Below are 16413 nucleotides of genomic sequence, written 5' to 3'. Positions count from 1 at the left end.
GTAAGGGGCTCTCCACATCTCTCACAATATGGTGGATCACCGGTAGACAAAAGAAATGAATGTGTAGAATGTGTGTGTCCAGTCCTAAGCCTAGTTAGTATTACTTCCGTGTGTCGTGATTTTGATAGTGGCGGCCAATAACCTAGTTGCGGCTTAATAGCATGGAGTTTATTATCTGTTTGTTTATCCCACATGCTCTGCCAATACCCCCTGAGCTTTCGTTTTATAAAAGGTTTTAAGTCAAGTGCAGGGACTGGTGTTGGTGCATTGGCAGTAGTGACATTGGCGCAAGCAGCCAGATTGTCGGCCAAAACGTTCCCTTGTATTTCACGGTGCCCTGGGACCCAGCAGACAACGACATGCTGTTTTGATGTGTAAAGTGTGCACAGAAGTGAGTAAAGTGACACCAGCACTGGGTTCTTGTGTTTTTTAGGAGTTTTCAGGGCTTTGACCACACTTAGAGAATCTGTGTATATTACCGCCTTTTGTAATTTTACCTGTTTAATGTGTTTTACGACCGCCAGTATTGCGTAAGCTTCTCCTGTGAAAATGCTTGCATTAGGATGAAGAACGCCGGCCTCAGAAAAGGATTGGCCTATTGCTGCATATGACACAGAAGTGTTTGACTTTGACGCATCAGTAAAGAACTCAGGGCATGTGTATTTATGTTGTAGCTCTAAAAAGTATGTATGTATGTGTGCAAGTGGTGCGTGCTTTGTGACATCAACAAAAGAAACATCACAGTCTATAAGCTGCCACTGCCACGGTGGCAGATATGTTGCAGGAGCCATCAAACTGGGTTCAAGAAGAGGCACACCTGTTCCTTCGGCCAGGCTCCTTACACGCAGCGCGTAGGGCTGCCTAAACGAAGTTCGGTTCTCGAACAAGCCAGAACAAGACAAATCATTAATTGTGAAATGGGAAGGATGTTTCTTGTCTGCCTTCACCTTCAAAAAGTACAAAAAGGACAGGGAACATCTTTGTAGGTGGAGCGACCATTCATTCGAATCCACGTACAGGCTCTCCACAGGGCTGGTGCGGAAAGCACCCATAGAGAGGCGAATACCTAGATGGTGGACAGGGTCAAGAATTTTCAAGGCCGATGATGTTGCCGACTGATAGATTATAGCACCGTAATCTAGGCGTGTGCGTACGAGGCTTTTATATAAGTTAATTAAACATTTTTTGTCACTACCCCATGTAGTGTGTGACAACACTTTCAAAATGTTCATTGTTTTTAAGCACCTGTCCCTTAAATACTTGATGTGTGGGATGAAACTTAGCTTAGTGTCTAATATGAGACCGAGAAACTTGTGCTCGGTCTTCACTGACAGAGGTTGACCATGCAGGTCAATGTCGGGGTCAGGATGGAGGCCCCTCTTTCGGCTGAACAAGACACAAGTACTCTTTTGCGCGTTGAGTATAAAACCATTCTCGTTTGCCCATTGAGATACCTTGTTCAACCCTAGTTGAACTTGACGTTGGCACATTGAGATGTTGCAAGATTTGTAACCAATCTGCACATCATCGACATATATGCAGTAAAAAATATTTCGTGGGAGAGACAGGTGCAAGGAATTCATTTTAACTATGAAAAGTGTACAGCTCAATACACCTCCTTGTGGCACTCCTGTTTCTTGGACAAATGCTCGAGATAAGACAGTGCCAACTTGGACACGGAATGTACGGTTGGACAGGTAGCTTTCGATAACTGTCAGCATTCTACCCCGCACACCTAAATGTGACAGGTCTCGCAATATGCCGAAGCGCCATGCAGTGTCATATGCCTTTTCCATATCGAGAAACACAGAAAGAAAAAATTGCTTATGAACAAAAGCGTCGCGAATTTGTGCCTCGATACGGACAAGGTGGTCAGTGGTGGACCGAGCCTCTCGAAACCCACACTGGTATGGGTCAAGTAGGCCACTAATTTCAAGGAAGTACATCAGGCGCCTGTTAATCATTTTTTCAAAGACTTTGCAAATACAGCTGGTTAATGCTATTGGCCTGTAGCTGGAAACTGAGGCCGGGTCCTTGCCTTGTTTTAGAATTGGGATAATAATAGCTTCCTTCCAGGCTGAGGGTAGCTCGCCAGAAGACCATATCGCATTATAGAGAGAGAGGAGAGCTTTCTGGGTTTCAGTGGGCAGGTGTTTCAACATTTCATATGCCACACGGTCCGGGCCTGGGGCAGATTTATTGCAGCAGGCAAGTGAGGCCTGCAGTTCAGCAAAACAGAAAAGTTCGTTGTATGCCTCATGTGTTCTGGGCTTGCGCTCTAATCTCTGTTTTTCTATTCCGGTTTTGTATCGTCGGAACGCTTCGCTATAGTGTGTTGAGCTGGAGACCTGTTCAAAGTGCGCTCCGAGAGTGTTTGCCTGGTCTTCCAAACTCTCCCCTTGTGTGTTCACTAGAGGAAGCGAATGTGCTTCTCGTCCTGCCACCTTACTAACCATGCTCCAGACTCTCGACTCATCTGTGTATGAGTTAATGCCCGATACGAATTTGTGCCAACTTTCTCTTCTCGCCTGTCGGCGCGTCCTCCTTGCTTGCGACTTGACGTTCTTAAAGTTTACAAGATTCACGGCTGTGGGCGAGTCTCTAAGCAACCTCCATGCCTTATTTTGTTTTTTTCGAGCATCACGGCACTCATTATTCCACCATGGGACTCGTCGTTTGCTTGACGGTCTACATGTTTGGGGAATACATTTTGCTGCTGCATCAACTAAGAAAGCTGTAAAGTAGCATACAGCATCCTCTATGCTCAATGCCGCCATGTCACTCCAAGATAATAAAGTCATTTTTTGAAACTTTCCCCAATCAGCTTTATCGGTGAGCCATTTGGGAACTTGTGCAGGACATGTATTTGTTATTGATGAGCTGATAACGATAGGAAAATGATCACTACCATATGGATCATTGATAACTTCCCATTTAAGTAGAGGCAGGAGTGATGGGGATATTATGCTGAGGTCTATTGCTGAGTACGTATTGTTAGCGATGTTGTAATATGTTGGCTCTTTCCGATTCAGCAGGCACGCACTGGAAGAAAACATGACCTGTTCAATCAGGCGACCTCGAGCATCGCAGCGAGAGTCACCCCATAGATTGCTATGTGCATTGAAATCTCCCAGGAGAATATAAGGTTCTGGAAGTTCCTCTATGAGGGACTCGAATTCATGCTTTTCAAGACGGTGTTGCGGAGGTATGTAGAGAGAGCAGATGGTGACGAGCTTATTCAAAAGAACTGCTCGAACAGCCACCGCCTCAAGGGATGTTTGTAGTGGTAGGTGTGTGCATGCAATCCCTTGATTGACTATAATGGCAACACCACCGGATGGCACTATGGCATCATTCCGGTCTTTCCGAAAGATAACGTAATGACGTAAAAAGTTGGTGTGTTTAGGTTTCAGGTGTGTCTCTTGTACGCACAGCACCTTAGGTGTATGTTTGTGTAAAAGTTCATGGATATCGTCGAGGTTTCTCAACAGTCCTCTGACGTTCCACTGTAGTATTTGTGTCATTTTAATGTAGTGTGGTGCTGTGTGTACAGAGGTGTTGCGTTAGTTTACAGGGCCTTTTGAGGGCCCCGTGATTCGAGGTTTTTCTTTTTTGGCGCGCTCTAAGGAGTTGCGCCTATCCTTCGGCGTCTGAGGCGCCGGAGGAGTGGGACTTGTATCCATCACCTCTTGTGAGGTGGTGGATGGTGCCTGCTGGGCAGGCACATTCACTGAACTTTTGGACCTAACTGCGCCTGCAGTGGTCCCAGGTTCGGCGGACACCGGGGTCTGCCGGCCCTGTTTGTCAGGTGGCGGAGCAGTACAGGCTGCTCCAGCCGGGGGCGCTGGCGGCACGACCGCGGCCACACACTGTGTGACATTCGCGGGTGCCGAGGCATGTGGCGCGGCGCCCCGGCGCGTCACATCTGCAAAGGAGGGATAAGATGGGTTGTGTATTGCGAAACGTTGGCGTGCTTCTTGGAATGTGAGATTGAATTTAACCTTGAGTTCTACTATTTGTTTTTCTTTTTTCCATGCGGGGCATGATCGTGAGTAGGCAGCGTGATCTCCTTCACAGTTCGAACAATGAGATGTTTCTGAGGTGCAGTTGTCTGATATGTGTTGAATGGATGCGCACTTTGCGCAAGTGGCACGCCCTCTGCAACTCTGCGATCCATGACCAAAACGTTGGCACTTGAAACATCGACGAGGGTTGGGAATGTATGGTCTTACACGAAGCTTACAATAGCCGGTTTCGATTGATTCTGGTAGGTCACTTGTTCCGAAGGTAATTATTATGTGTTTTGTAGGGGTAAGTTTGTTGTTGCGCCTTATTGTTATTCGTTGGACTTTGACCACGTTCTGGTCCTGCCAACCTTCGAGCAGCTCACTTTCAGAAAGCTCAGTAAGGTCATCATCAGAAACTACGCCACGGACAGTGTTCATGGACCTGTGTGGGCCCACCGAAACAGGGGTTTCCCCAAAGGCTACTAGCTTAGACAGCTTTTCATACTGGGCTTTGTCACGTACCTCCAAAAGAAGATCGCCACTTCCCATCTTTGTCACTTTATAACCTGGGCCTATTGCTTCTGTGAGAGTTTTGGAAACGAGGAAAGGTGAAATGGCTCGGACTGTCTTGTTTTCGTTTTGACTGTGGATTACATGGTACTTTGGGAATGTCGGCTTTGGTGTGTTTAGCAGGAAAGTATCTTCGGTGCGCCACCTTTTTAGGGAGCGATCAGGAAGGAGGGGAAAAGCTTTTGCCATAAAAATACTATAAAGTTCGGCGGCGATGGTGGCCACCCACCACCGAGCCCAACAAGGGGACGCTACAAGGTTGACTAGTGAACACTTGGAGACGCCAGCCATGCATCGCCGCTATAACCGAATATAACTACCCAAGGTTGGGTAAGTAGAAAACATAACGATGCAGTGAGAAATTTAACTTGGTAAAAATTAATCGTGCCAGGATACGCACTGAAACTTGTCTGAGGCTCCTTTTACACCCCATTTATTGATCACCAACCTCATGTGACTTCCGTTTTATGTCACCTTAGATAGAAATAGGTGCATTTCTATTAAACTTCTTACCGAAAACAGCCGCCGATTGGAACCACCTTCCCTCTTCCGTTGTATCAATAACAGACCCTTTGTTATTCAAGACTGCAATTTCTCAGCAATGCTTGTAACTATACGCAGTTTCCATTATCTATCTTTGTCTTGTATGTGCTTGAATTCTTATACATTTTTAGTTGACTTATGTTGCCTTCCTGATTTGCGCATCTGATACTTGTTTCTTTATTTTGTCTTTTTTTTCTTGTGTGTTATATATGTTGTACCCACCCCCTCTGTAATGCCCTACGGGCCCTGAGGGTATTCTAATAAATAAATAAATAAACTATGACATATTTCGTAGCAGCTTAACTGCTCAAATATAGAGTGTGCACCCACTTGATTATCAAAGCGATCAATATTATTATGCAGGTTATATTTGATGACAATATTAACCCCATGACATGCGTAAACAAAATTGTGCCCACACACACGGATTCACCCGCATTCATATTCACAGACTTGCATAAAACATGCCATGCGTACTGAGCCTCGTTGTAACCATAACGAAGAATGTTAATTGATGTTATTTCTATGATGTTATGATGCTATGTTGATGTTCTGATGTTATGATGTTATGCAATGATGTTATTTCTCTTCTTATAGGCCGTGTAAGCATTCACGCGTAGTAAGGAGGGTCTCTCACCTATAGAGGCATGCCTGGAAGAACCGAAAACTGCGTACATGAGCATGGGAAACAGTGACGTGTATAAGCCGTAAATCGGCGACACCTCTGCCAACAGGGAGTAGCCGAAACCTGCGAAGCAATGAAAACTAGAAAGTATAAACCTTCGATGGCATTATGCTTCACTAAGCATTTAAAGCATTGTTAATGAGACGTGTTTGGGCTAATATGTACATATTTATTATAGCGAGCTTAGACGCCTATACTTAGTTATGAGACTTTCTCACCAAACGAACTCGCAGGATATAAGAAGTGAAGGTATATATGTATGGTAAACGAAATCGACAGAATGAAAGTTTACGGCATGCAAAAAAAAAGGGCCGGATTGTAAAAGGGATGGGATGGGAAGAAGTGGGCTACTGAACATGGAAGGTACTTCATAGCATCAAAATAAAACAGAAACGACGCAGTACAGGTAATGTACAAACAATTGCTTTTATCATGAATGTCAACCAGCCAGCCCAGTATTGCACGCTATAAAAGATACCAACTCGCAAGTGCAAGGCCTGTACTCGCAAGCAGGACTCGCAAGTGCAAGGCCTGTACGTTACCTCCAAAAGTGTATCGACAAAAACTGGTTGGAGTGACATCCCGCAAGGGTTATGATCCCCGCTGAGGGGCTCACCGACAACTAGAAACTGGCGAAAAACCGGAGTGACACAATTGAACACGTACCTTGTGCACATTCATTCGCTCTTCTGTATATATATATATATATATATATATATATATATATATATATATATATATATATATATATATATATATATATACTATTACACTTGAAAAATACAGGCGCCACGATCTTGGGTTATTAAAAAATGCTCACTTTCTTTTGTATGTCGTCACGATAATTGGTAAGGTCCCGAGACATAAAATGCCCAAATCCATACGTATGATGACGCAGGCTACCTTGCTGTACAAAGAAGATGGCGGTGGAGCGGTATGTTCCTAAGGCGTGCATCTCGGCGGCATGATCGTCTGCCTACAGATGGATTCTCTTTTATGCACGCAACGTTATCAACGTTCAGTTTTTGATTTCGGAAACCTGATCGTCCTGGCGAATTTCATTCTCTGTTCTGACATCGGTGTTAGCTGTAACGACCAGCATTGATTTCATACTATGCGTTGTACTTATAACCGCCGACAAACAGTACTTTCGGTTTGAGGGGAAACGAGTTAGTGCGACTGTCCTACACAGGAGAAAGGCATGCACACCGGCCAACAGTTGCGCGACAAGCGGTTTGAAGAAACGCCCTGACCAACCACTCACGCCGCCCCTTCCAAAAACATGCACCCTAATTATCATACTAAACGTCGAACCCAAAGACCAAAAACTCAAACATTTTCGAGGAGCCATTGACGTGCTCTATGTTGATGTGCAAAATGCCCGTCCTCCTCATCCTATATGCTCTCTATGCTGTCGATTTTAACGGCAAGGCGCTCACAGCGTCACGTATCCCTGTCAACTATTCGGAGGAGACAGAGTAGGCTGCCATCGCATTAGGTCTATCTATCCCTGATGTCACTATCATTGTTAGCGACTCCAAAACTGCCATATGTAACTTCAGTGCAGGTCGCATCTCACAAACTGCCCTTTCGATTTCTAATAAACGTCCTCCCAAGTAAGACGTTGTTCTCGCATGGGCACCCACTCATGCGTGATGTAGGGGCGATGAGGCAACTCATGCCCGTGTTCGAGGAATGACGTGCCGAGCTCCGGCCACTGATGGCGCCTTAGACCATGCGGCCCCTTTCAGTGCGTGAGATCGTCTTTTGACCTTTCACGACATAGCAAATCACTATCGCCCGCAGCGTACAATTCACCCCCCCCCCTTTACACTATGAAGCTATGATTGAAATGCGGGGTTTAACGTGCCAAAACCACCATATGATTATGAGAGACGCCGTAGGGGAGGGCTCCGGAAATTTGGACCGACTGGTTTTCTTTAACGCGCACCAAATTTGAGCACACAAGCTTACAACATTTCCGCCTCCATCGGAAATGCAGCCGCTGCAGCTGGTATTCGAACCAGTGACCTGCTTGTTTACACCGTGGAGCTACTCACTGCTAGAAAATAATATGGCGCCAGTTACAGACCCGTACCTTGCCTACCCCATCTTACCGCGATTTTAAACACCCGGCCAATATCCCTCCACTTTATGCATTTTCTGGCAACAATGAGCTATTCTAGACCAATATCTTATGGGGGTGTACTCGGAACCCACCACCCAACTCCCTGCAAATTAACTGGAAGGAACAGCGGGACGCTGTTATGTGCAGATCGATGCCTGAGGTCCAGGAGCAGATCCTGGATCGGGCCAAGAGGGTGGCAGAGACCTACGCTGGGTAGGCTCCTCTACTGCCTCAACCACCGCACTTTTCTCTCTTGGGATTGTAGAAGGAACGGGAGACGAGACGGTGATGATGAGCTCGTGCCGAGGTCACAGCTTTTATTTGGGACGCAAGCATAGGCGGAGTCGCCGCTGCAGCGTCCAGCCAAGCCAAGAGCTAGGTTATTCTGCTTTCCTTGTGGCTCGCGCATCATGAGCCACGCAGCTCACTTCTTCATCAGCGCGGCAGCTGGCCAAGACTGGGCTGGCGCTACAGCATAAAGTTTTTCCCCTCCTCCTCCTCCCCCTCCTCCTCCTCCTCCTCACAATGATGCGGATTCTCCCGACACAAAACACTATACCGAAAGCTGTACATGCACAAATAAGTGTAAAAACAACGTGCCATACTTAGTAGAATGACCACAGGCTTTCGCCGAACACTTTTTTTAATTCACAACATGTCCTTCAAATTCATTATGATTTTTAGCCGAGAACCGCAACTTCTTCGGTGACCGTGTCATGGTCCTGTTAGCAGAAGACAACATCTTTCTAAGACGTTGCTTTCCCGAAGCAACGGCCGGCGTTGTATGACGTAACGTCGTCGACGCGACACGAGCAGTGGGAGGTTTTCGGAGAGATGCAGTCAATCGAATCCGTCCGTATTGAGCCGTTCGAACGTTCAAGGCCGCAGGCAGCGCCGCTAATGCTGGTCCGGCAGAGAATAGGGGCAAGGACATGGCTGTGCGCAAGACGCCGCTGGTACAAGGTGGTACCGAGTTATTGCGAAACGTTTATCAGGTAAGTGGTATATTATTCACTGAAATTACAGCCTTCGTACACAAAGCACTACGACGCACACGCAACCAAACGAATCTGACAGACTATTAGGTCAGAAGCCGCCACGATGATCTAGCGGTTATGGAGCTCGAATGCTGACCGAAGGACGCAGTATGAAATCCGTGCCTTAGAGGCTGCATTTTAATGAAGGGGACATGCTATAAAGGACCGTGCGCCTGATTTAGGTGCACTTTAAAAAGCACAAGGTTGTCGGCATTTCTGCTGTCCTCCTCTACGGTATCCTTCATAACGGTATCATGATCATGATTTTCGGAAGCAATGGCCTAAACATTCAATAAATATTCTAATGGTCTGAAACTTACTCCAGCTATTGCGAAGCACTAACAAAATTACGTCGGTTCGAGGGCCGTAACAACGAATATCATAGTAGAAAAGGTGGGGGGGGGGGGAAGGACTTTGAACAAAACGTCATCTTCACCTAACTTCGCCACTTGATCATGATGATGGATGGTAGAATTGAACAAGGTAGAATTGAACGCATCATTATTATTGGAGTGAGAGGATCTTCCTCGTCTGCGTTAACTATGAGATAGTATGTAAAAGGTATGTAACATCTCTGCAGATGGAGCAACCATTAATTTAATTCAACGTACAGACTTTCTGCGGGGCTAGTTCGAAAAGCACCCCTAGAGATGCGAATGCCCAGATGGCGGACAGGGTCGAGAACCTTCAAGGATGGTGGTGTCACAGACTGATAGATTATAGCACCGTAATCTAGACGCATGCGTACGAGGATTTTATATCGATTCATCAGACAGTTCCTGTCACTGCCCCACGTAGTTCGTGACAAAGCTTTCAAAATATTCATAGTTTATGAGCGCCTGTCTTTCAAATGCTTAGTTTTGTGTCTAATATTAGGCCCAGAAACTTATGCTCTCCATACCGAGGAACACCGATAGAAAGAATTGTTTATGAATGAAAGCATCACAAATCTGTGCCTCGATACGGAGAAGGTTTTTCAGTAGTCGACTTAGCCTCTCTAAATCCACACTGGCATGGGTCAAGCAGGCTATTTGTTTAAAAGAATTGCATCAGTCGTCTGTTTACCATTTTTTTTCAAAAACCTTGCAAAGGCAACTCGTCATTGCTACGGGCCTGTAGCTTGATGCTGAGCATAGACCCTCATCCTGTTTAAAAAACGGAATAATGACTGCTTCTTTCCAGGCGGAATGTATCTCACCGGAAAACCAAATGGAATTACACAAAGAAACATGAAATAACACCTTTCCTGTATGCATAAAATGGCCTTTTAGAAGATGACTTAACGTCAGGTTTTGAAGAACATATCAAACATATCGACACTGATATCTGCAACGACTAAAACTTGGATGACGATTCTTAAGTATAACGTTTTCGCTGCGCGGTACTCTTTCGACTCATACTGACCGCGTAGGATGCCTCACAAAAGGAACTCCTCGAGGAACCTGTCCGAACAAAGCGCTAATAATTGTGATAGCCGAGCAGGTAATGCGAATACCATTTAGCTGAAGCAACGGGTAGTTAGCGAAAGGTCGGTGGGCCACGTGTTTGATTGAGACCCCTGCTCCTCCACAAAGAACATCCTCATACTTCACTTATCATTAACAGTGAAGTTAAATCATCTCTTCGATATGTCTCAAAACAAGACCCCTGTAAAGAAAATAGGCGAACTCTTTAAAGTAAACGGTGTTTTACGAAGTTGAAAGAGTTTTCAACAAATTTGTTTCTTTACAGACACAAGGTACCGACATGATTTTTTCAGTTTTTTTCTCCCGAGCCCGCTAGCAAATGCATGGTGCTCGCTTTCACAGCAGGACCAGTAATAATAAAACTATGTTTCTCGCCATAGAGACTCAAAGCGTCCCTCTGCGGTCATCGGAGTCATTGGATATGGCGTGTAAAGTGCAGGTGTAGTTTCTTATGCTCAGTAGTATAGCTTTGAAAATATTTGCTTAGGATATTAGGCCAAACACGCAAAGAAAAGCGTTGAAAGTCGGCAATCTACTAGCTAAGCTTTTTGCACGTTATGTGGTTCTCGCTTGCCTCCATGATAGGCCCAGGTTTGACCGAGTAAAGGTGTCAAGAGTTAGTGTCGGGATATGACGTCACGTCAAGTGACGTTGTAGTTACGCCATAATGATTTCATGGTAACATCAGTAACTTTGGGGATCTGTAACATCGTGATGGCATCGCATATTGACGTCATCAAGGTGATGGCGATTCTCCTACGTCACACGTACAAACACTGATGACACTGAGGGTCAATTGTTCAATTGATCAGACATCCAACACGCTGACTTGATATTAGTCAAGGTGCAACCGCTCCTTCAACAAGTTCGCACTCAGAAACGTGCGTGTCCCATTAACTCTCTCCTGGGCACCAAATGATGCAGGTGCTCGCACCAGTCAATGTGAAGAGGGAGCAAGATACCTGTTTCAGAGAAAGAAGAATTGCAAGATCTATGTGTGATACTAACACTACCGGCATAGACATGCGTCCTGGGTTGTGGGTGGCAGGGGCGTGCCCTGCTTAATCATGTGTAGGGGGTGCGAAGCCCCATGCCTCTACTCTGTTGAACCTTTCACGCCATTTTTAATAGGTAGGGTTGTGTCCAAGCATGTTTTTTTTACATTATTGATGACCGAGGTACACTGACGTTGCATCCAAAGAACTGCTTACTACCCTCATTCACTGCCGAAAAGCAGGTTACCAATGACGTGCGGTTGTTATAAACACGTCACTGCTTCATTTACATTTTTTTCATACATCGTAGAGCTCGTTTTCGTTTGAGCTCGTCCAACAGGGGGTGGGGGTAGGGGCCTGTGGTGGAACTTGGGGCCTCCGTATGGAGGATCATGCGCATTCCAACGCCTACCGGCCAGTTTTTCGATCCATACAGCTGACGTCGTATCGACATTGATCAAATGCGAAAGTGGTAACCCTTGCAGAAGGGTTTCTTGAAGGGCCCGTTGGCAACCCTTCTTCTGGCTACCATATGAAGTGTGCTGACTTAATGACTTGGCATGCAGTGCGTCGATTTGCTATGACGGAACAAGCATTGAATGAAAGAAAGATAACTCACTCTGTGGCACGTGAAAGATGGCCAGTGTAATCCCCGTCAGCACGTCCGGAAGCAGATCATGCCTGACGTCGTATTTACGTATCCAGGACGCGATGGGAAAGCATCCCAGAAGTCTAGACTTGGCACCCCGCCGCTTCCACTTGCGTCCCAGCGCGTGTCGCAGTCGAGACACGAGCGGTCCCTTTGTGGTGGGCCTCTGCTGGGCGAATTCGGTGTCGAAACCGTCCTGGGTGAACCCGTGCCTTCCCCGTGCCGCGGGGTATCCCGCCGAACTGCGAGCGGTCATGGAGCCGCCGCCGGAAGGGGGGCCCTGCGGCGAGATCGTAGTGCAAGGGGTCCGGCGACGACGTGGCTGCTAGGTCGGAACGACGAGTACGGTCCATGCGTGGCGACGGCCGCAGAACGCGTCATCGTCTTTGGGGCCACGGAGGCTTGTGGTGGGTGGAGACCATTAGCGGTAAGGGACCATTCGTTCATTTTCTTCGTGTCGTTGAGCATTCGTTGCGACAGTCTCTGACGTTATCCACTCTCTGTCCCGTTTGTAGCCCCTGGCACACTCGCTCAATTGACAATTCAACGGGCCAATCCCGCACTTTACACTGAAAAAGAAAAAAAAGAGGGGGGGGGGAGTATTGGGGAACCTTTCAGCCGTACGACTGCAATAATCTGCCTCAAGCGTACTTTCCCTGCGCTATCATCTTGGGCCCGGCCATTTCAGATCGTGAATGTGGTGCGCGCCATCAGCGTGATATAGTAATATTGATAGGTAAGTGGAGAGCCAGGTTTTCAGAAAAGCAAACGCGAGCAAGCCAGATGACGATTACAGTTACCATCGCGTGACAGCATGTTCCCGGACTCAGTCTACGATGTATATCGGCATTGTGGCCTTGGATGCTTTTACAGCTTCCTCGCACACCGCGAGCCAGAGACCACCCCGTCAGTCGTTGAACTAATAATGAACAGACCGTGGCTCTTCCCGTGATTAGTTACGGGAAGCGGAAGGTGTTAGCCTGCCATCGCGCCTTTTGCTTTCGATGTGAACATCACGGTGTTTCGACCGTCGACCCCGGGAACTGGCGGCTGGGAAGCCATAACCAAGTCAAGGAATTGCCGTCGAGGTGGGAGCAGTCAAAACATGATGTTGATGTTTTGTGGTGTTTTATGGCGCAAGGGCGATTTGATCGCCAAAGAGCACCATGTCATAGGACAGGAGATGGAAACAATGAATATGTTGAGCAGCTGTATAAGGACCTTAAAACTCGTCGTGCTAGGGAGGGTAAAACATAGAAGTGATAAAATATGGCAATGGCGTGAAATGTGCTACGAGATTGAGTGGAAAGGTTCTGTTAATAAAAGCGTGATGGAGATAATTTGCACTAGCACACGTGCCTCACCAGCGCCCTTGTGTCCAAGGGCCGTGAGGCAGATGCTATTTTATGTTCCGATGCAGCAGCAACCTCTACTCCGAGGGGTCGTTCTACGGAGAAGCCTGGAAGTATGACGTTAAAAGAATTGATTATGATGAGTGGTTCCCTATCTATAAATATCGAAGGGCGCAAGGGCATTTGATGGTAGAAGGGAAAGGGGAAGTGTTTTTTTCTAAAGGTGTCTAACTCAGTGCACTTTACTAAAATATAAAACCGCTGGTATCCTGAAACTGCCGACGTTTCGTTTGGCGTCGCGTAATAAATTAAGACTTTAAGTAACCTTCACTGAGTCAGAAGTCTGATACATACCCAGCAGTATGTGGCAGAAATACTCCCCAAATACTCGATTTTTTTTCCCTGGAGTGTTACGTGTAGGCAAAGAGGATGGAAGTAGAGCGTCCTTCAGTGCCGCAACAACAATCGTCATCTGACCTGTTTTCGTTTACTTTCTTGAAAATCTACATTTTCCTATCATGAGTACTGTGTCACGTTCATAACACACGCCGTTCGTTATCGGTAAGTGTCGCGTGCCTGGTGATAATGCAAGGAAAGACAAGTGTGCTAGATGTTCATGTGGTTTTAAATATAAAACAAAAAAGCAAAACATGGTGGGCTAAAGCATATGCCATAGCAGTTGGTATAACACAAACATGAAACATGTCTTCACAAATTTTTTTAGCGTTTCTTGCACATTGTATTGCGACAAGGACGAAGGAATGAATGCTGAAGCAACAAATTGCAATTGCAAGGGAAGAACGGCAAGTAGCTCGAAACTTGCGGCGCACTCCTTAAAGGCCAACTACGGCGATTTTTTTACCATGTCAGGGTTATGGTGCTTTATGTTCCTAAAACACCATTGTCACGAGCCCAATAGCTGAAATGCTCAGGAAATTTGAAAATGCTTTTTTATTAAGAAAAAATGGGCAACACCGAAACCCAACTGAGCGCCTGGTATGCGTATGACGTACTATTTGGTAGAGCCGGAGGCCGTATACTGGTTCTGCCGGTGCGGAGTATGAAAACTGTGAAAGCCAGTCAGGCGAAGCACCGGTCAAACATCACAGAGGAAGGAAGAAAGCATTCCCGTGCTATATCCGTGCCAAACACCACCGCCGTCACCTTGTGGCCAGCACAATAAACGCTGTAGCGGCCAAAGTAGCGATGCCATCGGCTGTGTCACTTCCGTTGACATGCCAAACATGACGTCTCACAAACAGTGCTGCCAACAATTTTGGCAAGTGAGGTGAGCTTTTCGAGGCAATCTTTAAAACTCATTTGCAAATGATAAGCGCATCACCCAAGCCTGTGATTTGGCATGAAAGACTGAAATGTGCAAAGGAACATACCCGGCGAATTTCATTAGCATTATTTGACCTCGAAAAATCGCCTGAATTTGTTTTTAAGGAGAATTGACGCACGATATGAACATACACAGTACGAGCGCGAACTTGCTGTCACAATTGTTACTTTGTGTGGGAGCAGTTTGCTCCTTTCGTAAACGGGGCCGCTGCGGCGAGCGAAGTGACTTTCGTGCTCTCTGTAACTTCTATGCAAGCGTGCGGTGAAAACGCGAGACGTACGAACCATCCCCATCACGAGATAAGCTTGCCCGGGTACGAGTGTAATGCCCTTTAGAGGCACCAGCCGAAGACCTTCAAAGCGCGCCCTTCCCGCTCTTCGTGCCATATCGCTAGAAATAAGAAGGACACGCTGAAGCCACTGAGCTCTGAGTGCCGCGAAAGGTAAATGGTGCACATAAATAGCTAGTCGTTAAGCTGAAGAGCACACGCTTCGTGCGCTGCGCGCTGCAGAGCGAGAGGTCATAGGTTGAACTCCAGGTGAACAAACCACTTCTTCTGTAGTTTTTCCTTCATTATTTGTAATTGTATGTGTTCACACAGCATGTCTGGGACGGAAATACGCCAGTGAAACAGCAATGAATGCCTGCATAAAACACTCGTGTTCAAAAAAAAACCTTCTTGCTCACCTTTGTCAGAGTGCAGGTGATGAGTGTGATCATTCTGTTGAGCATGGCCATTTCCTTCACTGACCGGCCGCGGTGGTTTAGTGGCTGTGGTGCTGGAATGCTGAACCGCAGGCCGCGGGAGCGAATCCCAGCCGCAGCAGCCGAACTTTTGATAGAGGCGAGAATGCTCGAGGCTCGTGTACTTAAACTTTGGCGCACGCTAAAAAAACCCACGTGGTCGAAATTGCCAAAGCGCTCCACTACGGCTTCTCTCACAATAATATCTTTGTTTTGGGACGTGAAACCCTAACAAGTAATCAAGCATAAAAATCAGGCATCTAGTAATCGTAATCTTTCACACAGAGGTGAGACACGTCTACCCAACCTCAGGCACGCCATTCGAAGCCCATCACCATAGCTTTGATTGTGGTATAAAAGTAGTAGTGTGACGCTCATACCGCACATAGGCGTTTTGCGTAGAAGCAAGAAACTAACAATGTTGTACATGCACGACCACATATATAATTGATATACCAGTGAAGGACAAGAAGACCCGTTTTCGGCCTACCGCTGCTGTCGAGTGTAGATGGCGCATCGCTAGGTGATGTGGATAAGCAGTTTGTCACGTGCTTGTGGGGCCAGTAAACCTTTGTAGTAGACTGTGCAAATAGACTTCAAGTGTGGCCGTGACGAACTTGCCGCGATTTGGGCCAGCAGGGCACACGGCCGTTGTTCAAAGATCCTGATTTCCAGAAATGGTTCCCAGCTAATCCGTTGACTGTTTTTCGATGCCGTAAACTTTTTTATTGAGTAAATGCTGTACACAACGGTGATAAGAGAACAGTGAAGATTTATAAACCAGGCATCTCAACACTCGACTTTCACACCTTTGTTCATTTTTCCTGCGTTCTCGTATAGCAGTTCGCGGAATACCCCAATTTTCATGCCTGTATGCTGCCTGTTTAGCACA

At 46.5% G+C, this 16413-nt stretch overlaps 1 protein-coding gene across 4 annotated transcripts in view; it reads right to left on the bottom strand.

Annotated features, from left to right (window-relative positions):
* Positions 1 to 16363, bottom strand: part of LOC119165751 (prestin) — a 115594-nt gene extending 99231 nt beyond the window's left edge. For all 4 annotated transcript variants that reach the window (XM_075871372.1, XM_075871374.1, XM_075871371.1 and 1 more), the window contains exons 1-3: positions 15465 to 16363; positions 12051 to 12649; positions 5758 to 5868 (exon numbers count right to left, since the gene is read on the bottom strand). In XM_075871372.1, the coding sequence (XP_075727487.1) occupies positions 5758 to 5868; positions 12051 to 12336 (397 nt within the window). In that variant the 5' untranslated portion in view covers positions 12337 to 12649; positions 15465 to 16363. The remainder of the gene's footprint in view (positions 1 to 5757; positions 5869 to 12050; positions 12650 to 15464) is intronic.
* Positions 16364 to 16413: the final 50 nt, after the last annotated feature.

This window comes from Rhipicephalus microplus, chromosome 8 (genome assembly GCF_043290135.1).
Source record: "Rhipicephalus microplus isolate Deutch F79 chromosome 8, USDA_Rmic, whole genome shotgun sequence".
Classification (NCBI taxonomy): domain Eukaryota; kingdom Metazoa; phylum Arthropoda; class Arachnida; order Ixodida; family Ixodidae; genus Rhipicephalus; species Rhipicephalus microplus.
Note: the sequence above shows the minus strand (reverse complement) of the source record. Positions and strands in the feature narration are given on the sequence as shown.